Source organism: Callorhinchus milii, unplaced genomic scaffold, assembly GCF_018977255.1.
Source record: "Callorhinchus milii isolate IMCB2004 unplaced genomic scaffold, IMCB_Cmil_1.0 Scaffold12, whole genome shotgun sequence".
Lineage (NCBI taxonomy): Eukaryota > Metazoa > Chordata > Chondrichthyes > Chimaeriformes > Callorhinchidae > Callorhinchus > Callorhinchus milii.
This window is the reverse complement of record NW_024704753.1, coordinates 5,123,308-5,148,140: the sequence shown is the minus strand read 5'-3', so window position 1 is coordinate 5,148,140 and position 24,833 is coordinate 5,123,308. Positions and strand designations below refer to the sequence as shown.

General features: G+C 38.8%; 1 protein-coding gene across 2 annotated transcripts; it reads right to left on the bottom strand.

Moving 5' to 3' along the window:
• Positions 1-1,248: 1,248 nt before the first annotated feature.
• On the bottom strand, positions 1,249-23,997 carry eogt (EGF domain-specific O-linked N-acetylglucosamine (GlcNAc) transferase). Of its 2 annotated transcripts, XM_007895202.2 has the most exons (17): positions 23,941-23,997; positions 22,042-22,149; positions 20,742-20,970; positions 18,903-19,003; positions 15,768-15,876; positions 15,524-15,618; positions 14,268-14,372; positions 13,226-13,332; positions 12,807-12,910; positions 6,449-6,541; positions 6,267-6,338; positions 5,761-5,847; positions 4,439-4,507; positions 4,039-4,100; positions 2,698-2,817; positions 1,957-2,059; positions 1,249-1,696 (listed from the first exon to the last, which is right to left on the bottom strand). In XM_007895202.2, exons 1-17 carry the CDS (start codon positions 23,988-23,990, stop codon positions 1,550-1,552), a joined length of 1,761 nt encoding a protein of 586 aa, XP_007893393.2. In that variant the 5' UTR covers positions 23,991-23,997; the 3' UTR covers positions 1,249-1,549. The 2 variants fall into 2 exon arrangements, with proteins under 2 accessions (XP_007893393.2, XP_042195534.1); XM_042339600.1 differs by lacking the exon at positions 1,249-1,696 and having other exon boundaries at positions 2,008-2,059; positions 2,694-2,817.
• Positions 23,998-24,833: the final 836 nt, after the last annotated feature.

Sequence of the window (24,833 nt, the reverse complement as noted above, 5' to 3'; positions counted from 1 at the left end):
CAAACTCAATATTAGCAGAGCAAATACCTACCATTACACCAGAGAGATTAAGATTGCATTCATAAACTTATTTTGGCCAGTTTGTAGCTTGTGTAACAAATATTAATTTGCACATCTATTATTTTGTTTCACAAAAAGAGACAGAGACAGAATACGACAAAGAGGAAAGTGTGGTAAATGCAAAGGCACTCCAGATCTGTCTGACAATGTTATTGCAACAAGAACTGATCGAGATTATTTAATTGTATCCTAAAGATCTTCATTTTTACTAAAGTAGACAGAAAGTTCCTTCCTTTAAAGATTCATTTATAGATACTTTTTAAATGAATTAAAAATATGTAAACGAATATGTTTATCCCCCAGACCTTCAACATTCCTGTCACACTACTGAATAATAGATAAAAATGTTGACTTGTTAATTATGGAAGATAAAGCAGACAATTAGATATTTATAGCTAATTATACACCAGTAAATTTAATTGAAAGCACACCAGGAAGGGATTGAAGAAGATTTCTATTATCATTGTAGATGCCTCAGGGAAATAAGACAAAGCTCTAAGTAACTTGGACCCAGATTAAAGCATACAATTCCTTGAGTTATGCCTTTGAAGCTGGAACAAGAAGGACAATGGCTTGAACCCACAATTCCCAAACTACAGGTTCCTGATTTCAACCCGACTATGTGCAGAAAGTCATGCAAAGTGGTTCAATCGTCTAAAAACACAGCAGACTTAAAAGCAGTTTTAATAAAGTGATGACTCGTTGTTGCAGGGATCTGACAATATTTATTGGTGAGGACCCAACTCCAATATTAAGACTTAACAACAATAATGTTTGTGTTTGTTTCTGACATATCCAAGAGTCAGAAAACACAGTATAAATATTAACATAAGTCAAAAAAGAAGACAAATAAAACTATCAATAAAACAAATTGTACTGAAACTGGTCTTTCAGCAATCTAAAATAGCAATCCAAATGACACAATTATACCTGACCAGCCCTGCTTACAACCCGACATAAGAAGGAAGGTCTGCCTAAAGATGTTATTTCAGCCCAGAACAATCAAATATCGCTGTGAAAGAACAGTACAAACATTAAGATTCATGATTATTGCCCAACCACCGAAAAAGCTCAAAACTCAATAGCCTTTCACCCTGCAAAGTCATAAAATATATTTCACCACTGTATTTAATAGATGGTATCAATTATATAGATATAGACATGTGATTACATTTAAAATCTCTGTTAGCACTTTCAATCAGCAATTTGGAAGTTTTTTTTAAACATTTGATAATACATGACTCGTGTTAAATTGTAACATCTCCAGGCTTTAACCTTTTGGTCAGGTTTTCATGATGCCCAACAATAGCAGGAAGTCTTCTAGGAAAATTGCACTGTGTAAGATGTATGTCATTTTTTAAAAAAATATTAAAAACATCCTGATTTGCTCTTAGAGGAGTGGAACAAAGAATGCCCGTCAGTCTTTAAAAATTCCAGAGTAACATGTAAACAGATTGTATGAATTCACTCTATGCAAACACTGTGTTGTTCACAGTTCTTCGTGACTTTGCCTGAAGGGCCATTGAGGATGCCCTGACACCTTCTCAGCAGCAGACAGGACAAGGCGCATAAATTCGTTCACGTCAAAAAAGTAGTTGGTAAACTTCGGATGCTCTCCGAGTGTAGGATGGTGTCCCTGGATAGAGAGAATTGGCAAATGATTAAATTACACCTCTCTGCCTTCTGCAAAGCAGTGTTTAGGGATACATGGAATGGAACTAATCTAACTACAGACAAGGAAATCATGCCGTCCTCATTGTCCGTCATAATAACATTCCTAATAATGGGGAAAAAAAGACACGGTTTCAAGGACACGCATGTCTTTTAAAAACTATTGCTCTGTCAGTTTCAAACTTACTATAACTTAAACTTGAACAATACGGTTTAGCCACAAACCTTATCCTGAGGCACAACTTTCTCTTTTTTCTCCCAAGTCATGTAGTGAATTCCTCGGAGTCGAGCCAGATCAAGATAGCAACGCTCATCTTCACAGTTATATCTACAAGGGACAACAAAGTTCATCACAGTGTTGAATACAGCACAGTGCTGTCTGTGTCCACACTGCTTGGGAAAGGAACCTGCAAAGTATCTCTTACTTACTCTGCAGGAGAAACAACTCCGTTCTATCAGAGTCAAGTTACATAAGGGAGAAATAAAAGAGGCTTAGACTATTTTTTTTTAAATCAATTGTCGCTGGTTTTGCACTGCTGTGAAGATATTGTTCCTCAGGGAAAGAGCTTGTGTATCATTTGAAGCCACATGCTTCATAATTGCTCTAACTTAAAATATACTCAACGTCTTCTACTTAAACCTTCAGTTTGCTCAGTGCAACTTGTCATGTTATCTCTAAGGCACTGTTATCAGGTGGCCCTAATCTACCATCAAATCGACAAATATATTGTACACTTTAAGCAGAATGCATCAGAATTCTGACAGACACACTGGAGTTGGCACAGCCAACCTATTGCTAGCATTATTCGCTTCAATGTAAGTATGAATCTCCCATTCTGTTCAATTTTATGCCTAGCCAAAAGAAAATAGTGCTACTCTATAACAGTACATAGAAATATTGGTTTGACATGCGTTAAAATTCTTCCACAGTATTTGAGATTTGTAAGGAAAAATGTAAGTACCTACAATTCAAAAATGACAGCCCAGTCAGGTAGAAAAACCAAGTGTGTGAGGCCAGCTCCGTGAATGGCAATAAAAATGTCAGAATTGTGCGTTACTTTCACTTGGTCTAAGAATTTAATGTCTCTGTAAAAAGATAAAAGACAGCAAAGTGAAGATTACACTCTTTACAATGGAATCTCAGAACAAATATAGAACTGAAAGCAACAACTCAAACCACGTGCATTGTTCTTTCCTCTCCAACTTCTTTGTACTTTGTAAGCAAATATCTCTGTCTCCCTAATGTTGGCGAGGCGGTAAAAGAAAATAAGCTCGGAAACGACTTTGGAATTTGGGAGGAAAATTGGGGATTCGGGGATATGTAAGATCGGGAAAGATAATATTTGTAAACAGAAACATTCAGATGAACTGTACAGGTCATCTCCAGCCTACGTGTTGCAATGCCTGAAGACATGAAGCAAGGATTAAGTTGCCAACACTATTTATTGCCACCGGGTGAAGTTAACACCAACTGTTGTCTCTTGTGAAAATGAGGACGTTTCAGAAGTTAATTTGAAAGATAATACACACTGTACAGCAAAATCTTCCCTATAGGTGTTTGCACATTACTTTAAATGCAATTTCCTATTTGGATTTTATTTGGTTTGAATATTTATAGAATATTTTCATTATAGACCAAGATATTGCAGGATGCAGGCTTGTGGAGAAGATTATTACAAAAGGAATGATAAATAGAGTGACATATTTAGTGTGAAATTGGACTAGGAAACCTCAGTTAAATGGAAGGAAAGATTAAGCATTGTATTCAATATGTTCTGATTTTAAAATTATTCAGAGTTCACGCCTTAAGGTAAAGAATTGCAAACACTTCTTTAGAAAGGCAATCAAGATGATCACCATCAGACAATTTTAAGCACCTGTTCTCAATGCAATTACAAATGATCAATACTCTCACTTTTTAACATTGATTTTGCTGAGTTCCCTTTGCTGTCCAGCTCAGATACCCCAGTTTGAAAATCATTATGGTACAAAGATTACAAGTTGACAAGGAAGTTTGAAAAGTACAAAACTTGAATGCCACACCTTGAACAGAAGTTTAAGTTCACTGTTAGGCTGAAATAAGCGCTCTGGGACACCCAGGAAGATTGTGCGGTTCGGATAGAATAGAGGAAATGGGGATTTAAAATAAAAATTTCAGGATAAATTGCGACCAGCACAGGCACAAATAATAATACGAATAATTAAAGGCTGGAATGGCTTTCTTTGGTGCTGTTTTTTCTATGATTCTATAATATTTTCCTAACATACAAAATATAACCACTAGGATTCACAGAATTCAGTACTTACTTATGATTGTAATCCACCATTTTGACATCAAATATAGATACTGTCTTCAGTGCATTCACCAGCTGAGGACAAAGTTAAAATATTTGCTATATGCTCAATAATTTAATTTTAATGAAGCTCTAATAAAATTCCCAAACCACTTAACCAAAAAAACCTTTCCATAATTTATAAGCAATAAAAGGTGTAATACAATATACCAGCTTCTGAAACTAAGACATGGGTATTTTATGTAAAAAAATACATTCATGCAATTTAGAACATAACAGAATGCTACAAATTCCCTAACCTCAGCCACAAGGTTGAAATGAATGCGTTTTTTAAAAAAATGCTAAATTGGATTAAGTTCAATAAAACAAAATTAATCATTGGTGTATATCTTAGAGGTTTTTGTATTACTCACCTCATCCTGGTTCAGGATTCTGCGATATTGAGTGCTGCGTACCAGGAGTGTAACACGAATTCTCCGATTCTTTACAAAACAAAAAACAATTACATTTGCTAAGAGGGATCGACATTTCCAGGTACTAAAACTTAATTCCTTAATGTACCAAATACTAACTCTTAATTCCTTAACTTACCGAATATTGAAACTTTAATTCTTTAGGTTAATCTAAAGAACTTCATTCAGAAAAGTATTTCAAATCATCAAATCAAATTTGCCCTTTTTAAATATGTATTCTTCACCCTGGAGCTTTGGGGAGTTCACGGTTATAATATAGAATAATAATCCTTGCATTTGATATAGTGCCTTATCGTGTCTTTGAGGCGTCTCAAAGCTCTTCACAGAATATACTGTAAAGTGAATTGACTATATTTTGTGGGCAAAATGTGGCAACCATTGCACACAGCAGTGTCCCACAAACAGTCATAGATTGAGTGACCAACTCAATTCAGTTATTATTATTATTTTGTTGAAGGAATTTTGAAGGAATAGTTGCAACAGATGGGAAAATATCACCATGTTGAGGCATTCCTCGCAGTTGGGTGGGTGACTGGCAGCAATGGCTGTTTATACATCTCAAGTGACATCTTTTCAGTGACTGTATGAGGACCATATCAATCAGAGCCAGAGGAAAACAGGCTTCTATGGTTCTCAAAAGAAGCTATGTTCCCAGGCAATCATTCAGTGCAGGAGGGTTGTCTAGCAGTGTTGTGCGAAGTGTAGGAGGTTCAGATCTCCCTCTGGTTTTAAAATGTGCAGACACTCAAGTTTTATTTGGCGTTTCTTGAACTGCCAGACAGAACATTCCAATATTGGCTGCAGACAAGGTCAAGTTCCTGTAGTCCCACAAGGATTTTCTGGGCCAATATGTGTCCTCTGATTTGGAATCATGGACCTTGTAGCCAGAGATCTATCTGAATTCCATTTCTTTATAACTGTTTGTGGGACGCTGCTGTGCGCAATTGGCTGCCGCGTTTCGCCCACAAAATAGACAGTTGATTAACTTTACAGTATATTTGATGCAGCATTTTGAGACGTCTCGAAGACGCGATAAGCACTATATCAAATGCAAATTATTATTCTATATTAATGGTACAGATTGTAGGTTGATCCTTCCATCAGCATTTAGCAACATTTTCTGTTCCAACCCTCCTGACCTGCAAATCACATGTAGTTGCTTTTAACCCTAGACCTGAAGACGTTCTATCTGGAGTTCAGGGTATCGGTGGGTTCGGAACATAGAGGAGGTGGGTTGGGAACATTACAATTACAACAGTCACCTGTGGACCATCCTGGGTAATGTTTAATCTGAAGGTGACGTGCTGGGAAAATGCTCTAAACAGTCCTGTGTTGGAGCAGTCAGGCACCTGTAATTTACAACCAAAGAAAAAGCATTAGCACATTGACTTTTATTTGTTAAAAACCTCCTACTAGTAAATATTGTTCAAACAGAGAGGTATTCAGAACGAGCCATGTTACATGTATACAAGATGCAAAGTGCATGAATGTTCATTTAACAACATTTAGGCCCGAGTCGCTCAAACTGTAAGCAGTATCAATAGCTACTATAAATCCCAGTGTCTAAGTCTTTATTGTGCCTCGCTATGCATATTCTTCTCTTATCAATTAAAAACAATCTGCTGGCCACCTTAAGCTGAATATCATCTCGCAGATTTTCAATAAAAGTTTGCATTTTGCAAAATGAGATTAAAAGAACAGTAAACGGAATTCACTTGTGGCTAATGAAACAGAAATCAATTGCTTTTGATACATGAAACAAACTTACCAAAGGGGTATTGTAAAATAATCCATAACGCATGCGTGGGAGTAATGAAAAGACTGCTTCCTTGAAGCATACCTATTTTAATATGCACAAGAGAAAACAAAAGATGTCCAAACAGAATTTGAAAAAAAATTGTATAAATTATAAAAATTCAATAGCATTAAAGTATTCAAAATGTTAAATACCCTTTTAAAATCAAATGTTTTTAAGTGTACGATTTCATGGTCAGTGAATGCTTTCCAGGTAGCACTAAATAAATCACCATATCCATAAGAACTCTGCAAGACAAAACCATGGAAAGAAATTAGATATCTATTGTGGGCATTGCAAAATATCAACAGATACAAACAGCAATGACCAGCTTTATGGCGGTGCATCACACATTGCCACAAATATACAAATGTGATCTGTCAATAGACAGCAGTGAGATAGCTGCAGTATCAGCAATGTCTTGTTCTGGCAAAGTTGTCAAAGCATTTTCTTAAACATTAGTCAGTTTGAAATAATTCAAAATGCAGCCTCACAATCAGAGGCAGTGGAAGATAACAGCAGAGGTCATATGAAAGTCAGCAGGTTTAATGAAAGTGAAGTAGCTTTTGAAAAACATAGCTTTCTTGAATCAATTTACAAAGAATCAGTGGGGTTTTAACATATTCCTTCAATGATTCGATCAGCTAGCCGACCATGATCAAAGAAACAAGTTGCTCAAATCAACTTCAAGTATAGGATCTAACCACAGACATTGAAAAATAATCTAATTTTCAAGGAGCGTTCAGAAGGATTTTCACAAAGTAAAATATGGACCGTGTCTGTGTGATCCAAAAGGAGCTCTTACACTGTGAATCATAGCAGGTTGTAACAAATTTCATAGCTACCAGAGTGGAAGCACAATGCTGTGACACAACAGAGTAAGCAACAGCACACAAGGTGGATGTGAAAACAATTGAGACACTCATTAAGTCTGGAATCAGTGATCACTTTACCAGCAGCTCGCTTTCATCTCTCAACAAGTTTCTTTGTAAATAAGTCATTTTGAAACAATCTGAAATGTTGTTTGAAGAGCAAAGGAACAATAATCTAAGAAATGCACTGCGTTTGAGATAACAGCAGTGGGCATAATAATAAAGTTAACAACAGTAATGAATTTGGAATGGATTCTGAAAAGTATCGTTATCTAAAACAATTTATGTAGAAAGCTGGCTGCAAAATCCGACAAGCTTCAACCTTATCATTTTAATGGAACGATCAGGTTACAGGTGGCGTGAAAACAGTGAAAGTGTAGCTCAATTCATTTTGAAGTGCAGGATATCAACATCCCCAGAGCATCGATGTCAAAGAAGAGATAAGCAGACTGTGCAAGGGTGGCAGACTGGCACAATTCAACGAGATAAAAAAGTTGTTTTTTTAAAACAGCAGTAATCATGGTCACATGAAAAAGGTTATGCCAAAATTTCACAGGTACTGAAGCAACAAAAATTAGAAAAATTGCTACCCCCATAATAATAATAATAATCCTTGGCACCTTTTGCATTGGGAAGATATCTCAAAGAGCTTCACAGGATATACGGTAAATGTAGTGACTGTATTCTGGAGGCAAACGCAGCAGCCAATTTGTCAATAATGTGGCAGTCAAGTTCGCCCACAAGACACACAATTTCTAATCTTTACAGTATATCCTGTGAAGCACTTTAGGGCATCCACCCAATGTGAAAGACGCTATACCAAATGTAAAGATTATCATTTTTTTTGCTATTTGATGACTCGTGGGTAAGAAATGTATCGTTCTGTTGTGTTGTGATTTTGATAATGTGTATTTAGAAAGGAGAGGCGCAATCATTACTGTATAACTTTACATTACTAAAGGTTCTACCCTGAGTAGCTGTGGACATTTTCCTTTGAGCTTGATAAATGATTTCTTTGCAATAAGTTATGAAAGATCTTTGTAGTAACTTTGGATTACTGTGTGGACAATCAACCAACAAAACATACACACATAACATCAGGACCTCCCACACAGGACTCAAACACTCCATGAAAACATTCTTCAGTCAAAAGTACTGAGCTGGAGTATTCCTTATTCTCATCAGAAATAACTTTTATACCTTATATATCTTCTCCCTCACCAAAACAACTTTCCATATGCATTCCATATTCATATTTCATGCACAATAATCTCAATAAAATTACACTGAAACAAAACCCATCCGACCTTTTTATGAAATTGGTTGATTATTATAACCTTGTTTATACAAACAAAACAATACAGGCAGGACTGTATTATATGGTGTGATAAACAAGGTTATGATCTCCAATTCATGTCAAGAAACTGAATTATATTTTGTGTAAAAGGTTATTCTAATTCCGAGTGACTGACATATGTGAGCTAAGATAAATAAGAGTTAAATATTCCAGGGTTCTCAGTTTACAAGAAAGATAGGCACTGTGGGAAACGAGGTGGGGGGGTAGCCCTGTTAATTAGGGATGAAATAAAAGCAGTGGAGAGGAAGGATCTGAAATCCGATGACCAGGAGGTAGAGACAACAAATAATAATAAAATAAATAATAATAAGGGGCAGAAAATATTAATGGGAGTGGTGTATAGACCCCCAAACAGTGATCACAATATAGCACAAGGTATTAATCAAGAAATCAGTGGAGCGTGTAGGAAAGGTAAAGCGATAATAGTGAGTGATTTCAATCTCCACATAGATTGGGAAAACCAAATCGGCAAAAGTAGGTCAGAAGAAGAGTTCATTGAGTGTATGAGAGATAACTTTCCAGAGCAGCGCGCCGAGGAACCAACTAGGGGACAGGCCATCCTGTAGCTCAGTGGTTAGAGCACTCGCTTTGCAAGTGAGAGACCTGAGTTCAATTCCAGGCAGAGGGCGAAACCTTGGGCAAGTTTCCTTACTCCACACAGAGCCTAATAATAATCCCTCCAAAAACCCAAAACAATAATAAATTGGTCATTTTCAATCCATGACTGTTTGTGGGACATTGCTGTGCGCAATTGGCTGCCGCGTTCGCCCACAAATATACAGTCAATTGATTTTACAGTATATTCTGTGAAGCGCTTTGGGACTTCTAGGCGACGTGAAAAGCTTATATCAAATGCAAGGATTATTATTATTATTATCTTAGACCTTGTTTTGTGTAATAAAACAGGGCTAGTCGGCAGTGTAGGTATTAAGATTCCTCTAGGGCAGAGTGATCACAATATGATTGAATTCTGCATTAAGTTAGAGAGGGATATAGTTAAATCCGAGGCAAGTATTCTGAATTTAAATAAGGCTAATTTTGTAGGTGTGAGGAAAGATTTAGGTGAAATAGGCTGGAGAATCAGATTAAAAGTTAAAAATGTAGACCAACAGTGGTAAATATTTAAGGATGTAGTGCATAATTCTCAGCGGTCGCATATTCCCTTGCGGAATAAGAGTACCACAGGGAAAGCAATTCATCCGTGGCTAACTGGAGCAGTTAAGGAAAGCATCAAATTAAAAGAAAAAGCTTATAAAACTGCTAAGTAAAGCAGCAAATCTGAAAAGTTTTAGGAACCAACAAAAAAAAACTAAAAAACTCATTAAGAGCGAGAAAAAGGAGTATGAGGGTAAGCTAGCTAGGAACATTAAGTCTGATTGTAAAAGTTTTTACAAATATATTAAGAGGAATAGGCTAGTGAGGGTAAATGTAGGTCCACTTCAGTCAGAGACGGGAGAAGTTGTACTGGGGGATAAGGGCATGGCAGAGTCCCTAAATCTGTCTTCACCCTAGAAGACACAACAAGTCCGCCAACAATAGGGATGCACCAAGGGGAGAAGGACAGGGAGGAACTTAGGGAAATTTTCATTAGTAGAGAATTGGTGCTAGGGAACCTGTTAGCACTAAAAAGTGACAAATCCCCTGGTCCGGATGGCTTGCATCCCAGGGTTTTAAAAAGGTAGCTTATGAGATAGTGGAGGCTTTGTGTCTGATCTTCCAAAATTCCTTGGATTCTGGAACAGTCCCCATGGATTGGAAGATCGCAAATGTCACACCACTATTTAAAAAGGGTGGAAAGGAAAAGATGGGGAACTATAGGCCAGTTAGTCTCACATCAGTGATAGGAAAACTTTTAGAATCGTTGATTAAGGATGTAGTAGTGCGGTATTTAGAGAAGCACAATATAATTAGGCCAAGTCAACATGGCTTTACAAAAGGGAAGTCATGTTTGATAAATCTCATAGAATTTTTTGAGGATATTTCGAGTAAACCAGATAAGGGTGAATCAGTGGATGTGGTCTATTTGGACTTCCAGAAGGCATTCGATAAGGTGCCGTATAAAAGGTTAGTCCAAAAGATAGAGGCCCATGGAATTGGGGGGAGCATATTAACATGGATTGGGGAATGGTTAACGGGTAGGAAACAAAGAGTAGATATAAATGGGTCCTTTTCAGATTGGCGGGATGTGACGAGTGGAGTACCACAACGATCAGTCCTTGGGCCTCAGCTATTTACCATTTACATCAATGATCTAGATGAGGACATCGAAGTTAATATATCTAAATTTGCGGATGACACAAAACTAGGAGGAAGTGTCAACACAGAGGATGACATTAAAAAAATTTAAATAATGCAGCACGACATTAGGTGATTGGGCAGGTAGGTTTGCTGATGAAGTATAATGTAGGGAAGTGCGAAGTCATCCACCTAGGTAGCAAAAACAGTAGAGAGGGTTATTTTTTAGAAGGGGAGAGATTGGAATGTGTTAGCGACTTGGGTGTCCTTGTACACCAATCACAGAAAGTTAGTCTGCAGGTCCAGCAAGCAATTAGGAAAGCGAACGGTATGTTAGCATTCATTATGAAAGGATGAGAGTATAAAAGTAGGGAAGTCTTGCTGCAACTGTATAGGGCCCTGGTGAGACCACACCCGGAATACTGTGTGCAGTTCTGGTCTCCTTATTTAAGAAAGGATGTACCTTGCCTTGGAGGGGGTGCAGCGTAGATTTACTCAGTTAGTACCAGGGATGAAGGGGATGAGTTACGAGGATAGGCTGACCAATTTGGGCCTATATTTTCTAGAATATAGAAGAATTAGACAGGATCTTATAGAAACCTATAAGATCATCAAAGGGCCTGATAGAGTAGATAGTGGGAGATTGTTTTCCCTGGTTGGAGAAACTAAAACCAGGGGTCACAACCTTAAAATCAGAGGCCAACCCTTTCGCACTGAGTTGAGGAAGAAATTCTTCACTCAAAGGGTGGTGAATGTATGGAACTCACTACCCCAAAGGGCTGTTGGCACTCAGTCCTTGAACATATTCAAGACTGAGATAGATATATTTCTTATTGCAAAAGGGATTAAGGGATATGGGGATAAGGCAGGGTTATGTTATTAGCTGGAGTTAGATTAGAAGATCAGCCATGATTGAATGGCGGGGCAGGCTCGAAGGGCCGAATGGCCTACTCCTGCTCCTACATGTTATGTTAAGATGATTTCTCACTTGTGGAATGAACTGTGAATTTAACTGTCATTATGTGCAATAATTCTATCACACTCACTTTATATTTAAATAGAATGGGAGCATCTTGCACTCAATTAAATGCAATCAAGAATCTGCCAATGTTTGCTAGCATTTGTGAATTTCCCAATTTTCTGTTTAGTTACCGTCCTTGTATCTTTACATTATGAGAGGAACAGGTGGAACATTTCCAATATCAACAGTGTATACTGCGTAATGGCAGCCACGGGAAACATAAATGAAGGACGTTTTGAGGTTAATAAAGATAGTATTCCTCACAGTAACAATATTATTGGTTTATGAACCCAATTTGGAAGGCTTTTCTCAAAACACCAACTTTGGTGACAATACAGGGATTCGCAAAAAGCAAAAGTTACTAGTCTTACACCTAGAAAATATAGTCATCTATCAAGCAGTAAATTTACTTTTAATTGCTTTACGACAGCCAGCATAAAGGTTACCGGCATTCACAGATGGTGATAAATAATTCAAATTCAAATTACACAGTAATAAATGTGTCATATATGAAACGTGGGGATGAAAGGCCCTTATCGTAAATTTAATTAAGTTTACTGTGTATAAAATAATTGGACGGCAACCTCTTGCACTCATATTCTAAAATAATGAAAAATAGACATTTCCAGTTTTATTCCTGTGTACCAGAAATGTTCAACCGATAGATTGTGCACCAGATAAACATTCTTGACTTTGAGTCAGGAGAGTATTTTGGAAGCCTTTCAAAACATTTCAGCTAAAACTCAAATTCAAACTGTCCTGCAACGAAATCCTAAATCCAACATCCGCAAAAAATAATTATGAAATTTATAGCAACAATCGTGAAGACAGCAACGACTGCTAAAGCAATAACAACTATGGATCAGGTTGGAGTGCTTGGGATAGACAAGGTTCATACTACAGTATCAAAATCTCTTAAAGCCATGGTCAATCTCATTGATTTACCTGATTTAGGCACAGAATATGGACAAAGGCCTCATTATCAGTTTTGTAGTCCACTTCAAGTAGCAAAGGAAAAAAGTACTTACTGTATCCCACATTACGATATTTACATCAGCAGCAAAGGAGTTGTTGATATGTTGGGATATATAGAGGTTCACAAAATCGCAGAAGTGGTGGTACATATTGACACCTAACAGTTCAAAAAAAAATCAGTTAATGAAGCAAAACTTTTTTGCTAATTGTAAGGGGAAAAGAGAACCATAAATTCTAGTAGGGTTACCTAACTGGATTTCCCCTAATCTTTCAATTTAAGTTTGCCTATGGTGTATTTGAAAACATTTTATTGATACTTTTTTTTAAAATTAAAAACAGCATGAGGGCTGAAATATCACAATTTGATGAATCGCCAATAGGCATAAAATTATACCTTACTTTAGAGCTAAAGGCATAAAATTATACAAAGTCATTGAGGCTTTGCATTATTTGGAAAATGACTTGGCTTCACCTGCGTCTAACTTCATGAAATATGTTGGCTTTTCAATAATGAGGTCACAATTTCCATCTTCAATGGGTTGAAAGTTCAGCTCCGAATAGGTTTGTAGTTCTGCAAACCTGTGAAAAGAATAGATTATACTGCTGAAAAGATACTGAACCAGCACTGTCAAATGATACCAACTACTTAATAATTTAATTATTTCAATTTGTTCCACTTTAAAATGACAAAGGTTTCTTGGTGTTATGGACATCCACTACATCTGTCAGATTAACTGAATGTGGTGAAATTCGCTGTGACATAAATGAATATTGATCATTCTTTAGCAAACTCATTATTTTATCATTCTGTTTTAATATATTGCGTATTATTTGCTTAGGACATTTAGATATTAAAGCCAACAGTGTAAAATACAAAATTTCATTATAAAAATGAATTAAACACCAAGATATCTGAACATTACACTGATATTTGCTCAGCACGTCACTTGCTTACTTTTTTCAATTATAGGCAATACAGTATATCAAAGTGCTACTCATTCCACAGTTTCAGTTGTCACTGTCTGCTTTTTTCCATTAAAAATTTTTTTTTTTGCCCACTTCGAAAGTGCAGTTCCATGGAGTGTAATACAGTGATTAAAATAAATTAATTAAAAGTGACTTCTTCCACCCAGATGAACAAAATTTGTAAATTGCAGCCGATGTTGCAGAGATCAGCAATCAGGCTTAGCTTTGAAGCAATGGTCACTTTTGCTCCTGATCGGTTAAAGCCTATCAACCATTTCACCTTCATTTAAAATCTTGTTTCTATTTTTTGCTGTAATATTTGAACACATTGAGTATATTTAATATTTCGCTTATTAAATATCAGGTAAAATATTTATTGTTGGCTGCCATGTTTCGCCCACAAATACACAGTCAATCTGCTTTACAATATATATTCTGTGAAGCACTTTGAGATGTCTCAACGATGTGATAAGGTGCAATATCAAATGCAAGGGATTATTATTATATAAAAAGAGAATATTGATTTGATCACAGATACCAGAACTGACCAGGATTGCAGAGGACTTTTATGCTCTCCTTCAGCCAGCAGTGCAGCCTTGTTCAATTTACAAGAACCTCCAATTTCACCAGCTTGAAAGAAATCCTCCTTATACCTGTTAAAATGAGATTTGTATTTTCATTACAGTACTGAAACATCAGTAATAGCACATTTACCTTCGCTGTGTATAGTATCAAAAAACATTTAGTGTTATTATATCTCAAAACTCAACAGTCCGAATATTTAACATGACTGAAAGGAAAAACTGCATGAGGTAGGGTTAAAAATAACAACATGATAATTAAATGTATTTTGGGGGAATAATACATTTGCACAGTTACAGTGAATCACGCTGTGAATCATAAAAAAAGCTTTATTTGGCTTTATCTACTATTAATCTGATTTTCATCTCATTTGATAAAGGGTTTATGCACATGATATAGCTCAGATAAGTAATTCAAGGAGAGCAGTACACATTTGAATGAGTTGCGATATTACATAAACAATAGCAGATGGTAATTACTGGGCTCAAGGCAATTACATGCTGAGTTCATGCGATAATGTACTCTGCCATGATTTACCTCAAATATAAAGATTGATTTAAAGGCCTCAATTAGTAACTCACTCTTGTTGTGCCCAGCTTTTCCTTTACCTCTCTACACATTTCCGAGGAATTTCCAGGATTATTCCTGATGTTTGACAGGAAATTGCTAAGAAATATAGTAGAAATTGCTAATAACATTTTTTACTGGAGAATGGGGGAGAGTGAAATTTAAGCATCAGAAGCATTTGGCATTTTATGAATAATATACATCATTTTTAAAAAATTTAATAAAACAAAATATTTTAAAATCCAAATTCAGAGGAAATTAACATACAATGTGGAAAACATGAGCATTAACATTTAACTAATCTGATATACATATTCCTGTATTTGTCTGTACAGTGGATGGATTGCTGACACCTTGATTTTAAACCTAGGAGTTAAGATACCTTTATGATGATTGGGGGAAGAAAAGAGAGAGGAGAAAATTGATCAGGTAAAAAGGCAAGTGAAAATGCACCGAGATCCCTGCAATGTAAGGTCAGACAATCTTACTTGCCGGTGGAACAAACTCGTCGCAGGACTATGAACCAGTTTGTGGCTTTACTACTGCCATGTATTGGTGAGGTGTTCAGGATAGGTTTGGAAGGATATTCTCGAAACACACATTCATATAAAGAGTTTGCTGTTTACCGCAATGTGAGATACGTGAAATCAGAGACCTATCTGTGCTTCTTCTTGGGTGTCTCAAATCAATGTAGAGATTTGTGGCTCTGCAGAAGCGAGTGTACTTTGAGCAAGTTAGGGATGAATCCCCCTGAAAAAAAATCCCAAAGGGGGAAAAAATATTAATAAAAAAATCAAAAGGTACATTTCCAATTGAAAACAAAGTCTGAAATTAAAACAGAAATTTGAAGAAATGTAAATGACGCAATTCAAAAGCAAAAATTGGTTTGAAAATCTTACTGGTTTGACCGATTCACATAGTGTTTTCATCTCTTGAAGCATGACTTTAACATAGCCGAAATCAGCTTGCTTCCAGAAGATCTCTTGTGCTGCTTCGATTGTGGTCGACCTGTTTATGAAATAAAGTGAAGAAAACTAAAAGGCCAGCATTGGGTTGTTCCACACACTGATAGCAACACTGATCAAGCTGTCACTCCTAGAGTCAGCACTATTTTTTGACTGGTTAACCATCTTAAAGGATACATCCTGACAGACATGACAGAGTATGTACAACTCATTCCCAAGTCGAGCCATCAGAGAGGAGGAAGAATGAACTGCAGGGATTAAATGCTAATTAACCATGCCATACAAACTCAAATTAATGGGCTTAGAATTTTAGAGCGCACAAGTGCACATGTACATTTTTAAAAAATGACTATGTGTTAGTCAGTAACTAAGTTGGAAAGCCTGACCACAATGCTTAATAATATTAATAATAATCCTTGCATTTGATATAGCGCTTTTCACGTCTTCTCGATGTCTCAAAGCGCTTTACAGAATAGACTGTAAAGTGAATTGACCGTATATTTGTGGGTGAAACGCGGCAACCAATTGCGCACAGCAGTGTCCCACAAACAGTCGTGGATTGAAAATGACTAATTAATTATTGTTTTTTGTTTTGGAGGGATTATTATTAGGCTCTGTGTGGAGTAAGGAAACTTGCCCAAGGTTTCGCCCTCTGCCTGGAATTGAACCCAGGTATCTCGCTTGCAAGGCGAGTGCTCTAACCACTGAGCAACAGGACTCTTAATATTTCAATGGATCAGCTTCTCAGGCATCTAGGTGTATTACAGGACTGTCCTGGGCTAATTTGGGCTTGGATTTTTCTGTCTCCCTTATTGGAAAGATACACAAAGTAAATACAGATGAATGGCCACTCGCAGTATAAATGATTGGCAATCAATTCACACAGTTGAAATTGTATACATTTGAAATTGTAGAATTTTACAAGGAAATATTTAACATCGTCTAAGACTTCCCCCTAAAATATATTGTTCTTCACCCACCACATCTCTAGAAATAATTTATATTCCAGCAATTTATGGGACAAATTTCTTGTTTTTTTTTAAAAAAGGATTTGTTTTTGCTCAAATTTGGCTTTCCAGAAATCATCCAACTGATCACCAGTTCCACTAACTCCATACATCAGAGAGCTGCAAAATTATCCACACTTAAAGAATTCTCATTTAAACATAAATAAAAATGAACTGTACAGTCATATTTAACTAACATTATTGAAGTACATTCATATGCACCTCTTGCTTTCCACCATGATACAGTACATGGACCTCCCACTAGTTTATGCACTACAAGTTTGTTTGAAGGGCGCTATATAAGCGCAAGTTGTTTTTCTTGTACTGTCCATCTCTTTTTCCACGCTAAGCGTTCCTATATTGGTGTACAGAATGCAGCTATCAATACCTTTTGGAGCAAACTATTGTGAAATAGTTTCACAAAACTGTTGAAAACTAATGAAATATTGTGTCAACCGCAAGTTTATTTTGCAAGAATTCCATAGCATAAGTACGCTGCAGAGATTCGATAACAATCATTTTTACAAAAATTGAAAAACATGCCACAAGCAGGTTTCCTTAAGCTCTCCCAAATCCCAGAAATCCAACAGTAATTGAACCTTAATTCCTCTGAGTTTTCACATGCTTTGATCGTGCAAAATCAAATCCAAACGTTTGCTAGCAGTTTCTCAAAACATTGTTTATGTGTACAAATATGCTCAGATGCACATTTTTTTTTAAAAAAACACACACAAGCACACTCTCTCAGGGCTTGACTCCTACAGCCATGTGCATCAGGATTATCTTCATCGGGTTTGAGATTGTTTCTGTTGAAGCCACAGTTCATACTGTATTTCCTAATCCGCTGTTCAAGGACCACACTTGGTTCTGCACTAATATATTAAAAAAAACATAGAATGGGGATATGTTGTTCTCAATCGTCCTCGTGACAAGAAGATCTTTGTTATCTATTCAAGTTTGAAAGGTACCATTTCTCTTATCCAATCATCTTACTTATTTTATGGGAAATGGTTTTAAACTCCAGTTCAGCATTTCTATTAGAATTTTTTCTCTCATATAAAATATCATCAGCATTACTAAGGATGGCCACTATTTTTTTTGTAATGTATCAAATAATTATTTGAATGTGCTGTAGTGCTGCAAGGCTTTTTGACATTTAAGATCCTGTATCAAATGCAATTGATGCATTGAATTATTATTATTATTAATATTTCACAATTTAAAAATAGTCTGAAGTTTGGCATTTTTCTTGCAGAACACAGTATTCTTTTGAAATGCAGAGAAAGGAAAGCTAGAGTATCTGATTCTCAATAATAAATTCACTGCATTCGCAGCCTTGACTAACACTTGTCATGGGCTTCCGAGCAGGGGATAGAGGTGATCAAACAAAGACCAGTGCAACTGGAATTGTGTACGAGTCTCAAGGTTGGGCCATTCAACACTGCTCACTGAAGAATTTTTAGTTAAATCTACACTCCAGAAGATTCTCCCCCACCCAAAAAAAATTAAACCAGAGAATGCCTTAAAATGTACAAAGCATTTTAAAACAAAGTATTTTTAAGTACTGTACATACATGTTATTGACTGTTTTATATTAATCTACTCATTCACATTGTTTTGGTTTATCATTAATGCCATTAGTTACTGGCTTTAATGTGGAATCCTTGTCAGAAGACAAAGCTTCTACCCCATTTGAGTGTTGTTTTTGAATACTTTTATATCATGTTTGGAAAGTGAAAAATTAAGCATCTTTTGAAAGTATTCAATCAAAAACATGGTGTATCACAATAGCAATCCGAAATTAGAAGGAATGCAGGCCTACAATGTTGTTTGTTGTTGACTGATATTTTCAAAAATAGCTACAATTAAATTGACAGCCTCTCTCTAAAAGCAAACATTTTGTGCAGTCAGTGGCATTTACTGACTTTTACAACTTGAATTTAACAGTTGCGCTGACCAGATCCGCACACCCAATCTTCACCTGACCCGATCACCAACATCTGATTGTTAATTTGCCCACAAAGTCTCCAATTACTTCACTATCTTTTGCTCTGGGTCTTACCAGCCTGAAGTGGCCTTGGTGCACACAGGGTAGCTGAATCTGTATTCTGGCTTGCAGCTTTTCTCATAACCCCAGCAGGATTTCAGTCTCTTCACGGACTCCTGAAACAAGAGAAAATGTGCAGTGACTTTATCTTTCTAAAGGTCAAATGCATCTCGTAAACTTCCTTGCCTAAATTGGCCATTTGTGGTGATCTTTGGACTCTTCACTTAATAAAGTGATAACTGTACCCAGTATAACCGTAAGTGTTAAAAATAGTCAATATAGTAGTTTACAATATACTGGAAAGTTGTGTTAAAACGTTTCTCTATCACGTTTCTTGTTAATTGTTTTTCGAGTACTTTTTTAAATGATACGCCCTCCTGATGTGAAAGGGACTATACAAATGTAATTTGTTGTTGTTGATATCATAATCAAAGTGACCATCTAATAAGTTCCTCAGTGAACAGTGTTGAATGGCCCAGCCTAGAACCCTGCCGCCTGCATCCCTACCCGCACTAAACTCCGCTCCCCAATTACCCCAGTCCTTGCCAGACTGCACTGGCTGCCTGCCCCAGAAAGGATCGACTTCAAGACCTCACCCTCCACTCCTCTGCACCCCCCTACCTCTCTGACCTCCTCTCTCTTCAAAACAGTGCCCGTTGCCTTCACTCCACCGGGTCTGGCCTCCTCCTTGTCCCCCAAATCCTCCGCTCCACCCTCGGTGGCCGGGCCTTCAGCCACTACACCCCGAGGCTCTGGATCTGCCTTCCTCACTCCCTTCGCCTAGCACCCTCTCTTCCTATTTTCAGGTCTCTGCTGAAGACCTTTCTTTTCGACCGCGCCTTTGGTCACCTTCTTCCTCCTCCCCCTGGCTCGATCCCGGGATCCGTTACTGTGAAGCGCTCTGAGACGCCATTTGACGTGGAGGGCGCTATGTAAATCCAAGTTGTTGTTGTTGACCAACTTCAGGACCACTAAATAAACAAAAGGCAAAATACTGCAGATGCTGGAAATCTGAAATAAAACAGAAGTTGCTGGGAACACTCAGCAGGTCGGGCCGCATCTATAGAGAGAGGAAAGTGAATTAACGTTTCATCGACCTGACAAAAGGTCATAAACCTGAAACATTAACTCATTTTCTTCTCTCAATAGATGCTGCCTGACCTCCTGAGTGTTCCCAGCAACTTCTGCTTTTATTTTTGGTTCTATGACAGGATATGTTGCCAATAGTTCATGCTATGGAGAAATGTAGACAATATAGGGAGGAAGGAATAGTTGGTTCCTATCTGCTCCCACAAAAGCTGCCTTGAAGTCAGTTCCTCTAGTTCAACTCCTTTTCAGTTGCAGCTCTACCCTTGATTGGCACAGTTGCAACAGAACGTGTGTTGACCACAAACGATAATATAGATGTTTTAGGATATTCCAGTTTTACTCACTTTCATACCAACTGAAGCTTTTATTCAAATAGGTCATCAAAAATATGTTTGGATTCTATGCAAATTCCAGCATAGTTGTTCACCACAAGGTTTGAAAAACTTGTTATCTCCCTGCAGTCTCTGTACGTGTTTCCTTTCTACTGGGGTACTATCCCAAAACGCAAGTGAACTCACAAATGTTTCTGTCGAAGAATTGCAAAAATCACAGTTTATAGCAAATATTCAAGCAGCGCCCCCTTTAGGATATGTCATAATTTAACACTTGACTTGTCTCTCAGAGTCAGCGCCAGTATTTGAACTCTCCTCTGACTGCTGTGCTGTTTAGAACATATACGATTAGCAGATCTAATATTTCCCCACAGTGAAAATTTGCAAATGAACTGTTCATGAAATGTACTTTCTGATGGATACGCAAGCCTACCTTAAATGGACAAAGAGGATCTTTTTTGCAAACTGTGGCTATGGGTTTGTTGTTGTGCAGAAAGTAACGAATATGGTCATCAGGCAACCTGATGTCGCTGTAACTGTACAAAGGCGCTTGCTTGATACCATCTGTATTATTTTGGTCTTTCTCTTCGAGTTCAGAGCCTCCGGCAGGCTGCATTACAAACTGAAGCAGCGTTAACATCGTGACTGCACAGATGGCAGACCTACAAAAGAAAGATTTAAACTTCTAGCAGATTTTCATTTGTGACTGTTCAGTCAGGAGTAAATCGACTGTTTCTATTTAAAGAAACAATAACAACAAGCACTGTGATGTTTAAGGAGTACAAGCTTTTTACCTGGAATGGCCTTTACTGTAACAATATGTATCTTGCTGGCGGCACAGGTTATGGAATATTAAAGCAATCTATTGCTGGGCACACAATAAAAGCTAAAGCTCATTTCTTCTGCTACATAATTTTCTTTGGTGCTAAATGGAGTCACCTGTGATAGATCACTCTTTAATCTTATACCTTTTAATCCTCAAACAGAGACATGAAAATGATGAAGAGGGATTACCCAGACATCTGGTTCGTTCAAATCTGTGCTTAAAGCAGCACATTACACTTTATCTGGCCCTTAATTTGTAGGAATAATGATCAATTTAATAGCTACACAATTTATCCAAGATTTACGTTCTGAGATAAAACTAGTGAATACCCACATATTAGAATTGAATCGAGCATCATTTACACCAACCCAGTAAAAATTGTTACTGATAATAAATACAGTATGACAAACCTGCTCTCCAAATGTTGTGTTCAAAGACCACCACACCAAACTAGTCTCATGCTGTTGATTATGTACACAAGGATAAATATATTTTCTCTCAAGTAAAATGTAGTGTCCTGTTTTTTAAGCATATACAGTAAACCTCACATAAGTCGCATCAGTTGGGACCATACAGTTATTATGATTTATGCTACGTATGAGTTATGTCAAACTTTCATGGAATATAAACTCTTGAACAGGACTTAAGCAGATTTATGACAGATTTATCTAAGGCTGCGGTTATACGATTTATACAGATCAGACCTATGAGAGTTTTACTGTATTGGACGAATTAGATGTCTGGGTAATCCTTACTTTGTAAATTGAATGGCCATTGATTGACACTGCAAGGTGATTTAAAATAACTTTTTTTTTCAGTTTTGGTACGAAAATGTTGCCATACTTACAGCCTCTACTGCAATCACCACTCATATAATCTGTAGTAAATTCACATTTTTTCCACTTACCTGAGTGAGTATTCAAACTGATTTTCAATGTTAATGTTGAATTCTTCTCTTTCTGTGCATTTACATTTACTGTCAGGTTCATTCTCCCACTCTGTCCTGGTTATCAGCCTAAAAAAGATACAATTACTTAACTTCACTTCCTGTGCGATGTCAGAGTCCAGTGTTTAAGCATTGGACATTTGAGTTTAGTTACGATTTCATCCTAACACAGATTAATTTCTCACAGCCAACTAGGGACTATCCAGGAGGGGGCAGGGGATCTCCTTGTAGCTGAACTGGCTCCAAATGTTTGTTGCTGCCTTGTAACTTCCCATCCATTGCCTCCAATTTACTGTGTCCGACTTATTCTGTACTTATAACACTGTTTTTGCTCATTTGGTGGGTATGATGCTTGCACTCAGGAAGACAATGACTGATACTGTTGATACCACTCATCTGGACATGGAAGAGCAGAGGGTCTGAGATATAGTGAGTCACTACTCAATGCATCCACACTGCCCACCGAACCGCGGAAATTACAGTGTGAAGCGGTCAGTGGCTTGAGCAGTTGCATTAACAACTGGACTCATAAATGTCATGCTTCATGGGAAGGGACAATAAGAGGAAATGCCGCACCTTGCTCCTCTCCCTTTCATAAAAATAAATAATCCTTGCATTTGATATAGCGCCTTATCATGTCCTCGAGACGCATCAAAGCGTTTCACAGAATATACTGTAAAGTGACTGTATATTTTGGGGGCGAAACTCAGCAGCCAATTGCGCACAGCAGTGTCCCACAAACAATCGTAGGGTGAGTGACTTTTTTTTAAAAAGCGTTCTGAGAAAAACCGACTAACAACCGGGTTCCTACTTACTGACGGGTAACCAGAGTGTGCGTGTGGAGTCAGGAAACTTGCCTAAGGTTTCGCCCTGCCCCGGGGTGGGGGGTGGGGGTACGAAACCCGGGTTCTTTTGCTGGTGAGGCGAGGGCTCCGACAACCCAACATGCCACATGACTCTGTGTTTCTAGTGCCTGGCTGCCCCTCTGCCCTGTGCCCCCGTGCCCTCCCTGTGCCCCCCTGTACCCTCCCTGTGCCCTGTACCCTCCCTGTGCCCCCCTGTACCCTCCCTGTGCCCTGTCGCCCCCCTGTGCCCTGTGGCTGCCCTGTGCCCCCGTGCCCTGTGGCTACCCTGTCCTGCCCTGTACCCTCCCTGTGCCCTGTGCCCCGCTGTGCCCCCCTGTGCCCTGTACCCTCCCTGTGCCCTGTGCCCCCCTGTACCCTGTGCCCCCCCCCCCCCCCCCCTGTGCCCCCCCTGTGCCCCCCCCCCTGTGCCCCCCCCCTGTCCCTCCCTGTGCCCTGTGCCCCTTGCCCCTGTACCCTCCCTGTGCCCTGTGCCCTGTGCCCCCCCTGTGCCCTGTGCCCCCCCTGTGCCCCCCCTGTGCCCTGTGCCCCCCTGTGCCCTGTGCCCTCCCTGTGCCCTGTGCCCCTATGCCCTGTACCCTCCCTGTGCCCTGTGCCCCCCTGTGCCCTGTGCCCCCCCTGTGCCCTGTGCCCCCCCTGTGCCCTGTGCCCCCCCTGTGCCCCCCTGTGCCCTGTGCCCCCTGTGCCCTGTGCCCCCCTGTGCCCTGTGCCCTCCCTGTGCCCTGTGCCCCTATGCCCTGTACCCTCCCTGTGCCCTGTGCCCCCCTGTGCCCTGTGCCCCCCCTGTGCCCTGTGCCCTCCCTGTGCCCCCCTGTACCCTCCCTGTGCCCTGTGCCCTGTGCCTATTCTCCTGTGAGGGAGAGGGACACCACCCAACACGTCACAGAGGCGGCGAGTGACGCGCCGCTGCCTCGCGGGACCCTGTGGGCGCGGCCGCGCGGCACTGGAGGGCTGTGACCACCGGCGCTACTTTGTATCGAGCGCCGCGTTCCAATACCTCGGCGGCTGTTTTGTGAATGGGATGAGTCGCGGGCAGTTCGGCGCCATCACCGGTGTTACACCGCAAACCTTCCCCCCCGACAACCGCTGGGAGACAGGCGGTTCCTGTCCGCCCCCCGAAACGGCATCACCTGCCCGACCCGATCCCACATACTCTCGTGCATTTGAGGCTTCCGTTGCTATCACGGATTTTTTTTTTCTTTCCTAAACGGGGTTATAGCAATAATAATAATCTTCGCATTTGATATAGCGCTTTTCACGTCTTCTCGACGTCTCAAAGCGCTTCACAGAATAGACCGTCAAGTGAATCGACTGTGTATTTGTGGGCGAACGCGGCGGCCGATTGCGCACAGCAATGTCCCACAAACAGTCGTAGATTGAAAATGACCAATTTATTATTGTTTGTTTTTTTTGGAGGGATTATGATTAGGCTCTGTGTGGAGTAAGGAAGTAAGCGATCGTATCAAATGTTACGACCCTACACAGGAAGGGAGAGTAGTGGGAAGAGGGGGAAAGGTCTTTTTTTTTAAAAAAAAGAGTCTCAAATCGAACATGAATAAATGTTCAGGTCGTCTCAGCTGGTGGCAAAGTTATCGCCCAGAATCATAAGCTACACGAATGAAATAAATACACGGCATCATTGAACATTTCTGTCAACACCTTTTTTTTAAAAAAAATTTGTTTGGATGGTTTTGCTGCAAAAATGCTGTCTTTAGTCCCCCAGAAACTGGTTTTCAGCAAGTAATCAGAACCACGTTATTCATAATATTTGTGGTAGCAGCACATACTCAACGTAATAGTCATAATTTAACATTACAAGCACAAACTATACAAGTCTCCAAGTTAAATATACAATTGGGCTGAAAATATCACATTGCCACATTTTGTGCA

Coding starts and splice junctions, on each gene's coding strand:
- eogt (XM_007895202.2), bottom strand. CDS start 23,990: ATGGCGCCGAACTGCCCGCGACTCATCCCATTCACAAAACAGCCGCCG. Junction 15,619..15,767: donor TATGTGAATCGGTCAAACCA/GTAAGATTTTCA, acceptor ATTTTTTTTCAG/GGGGATTCATCCCTAACTTG. Junction 4,508..5,760: donor TTACCCAGGATGGTCCACAG/GTGACTGTTGTA, acceptor TGTTTTGTAAAG/AATCGGAGAATTCGTGTTAC.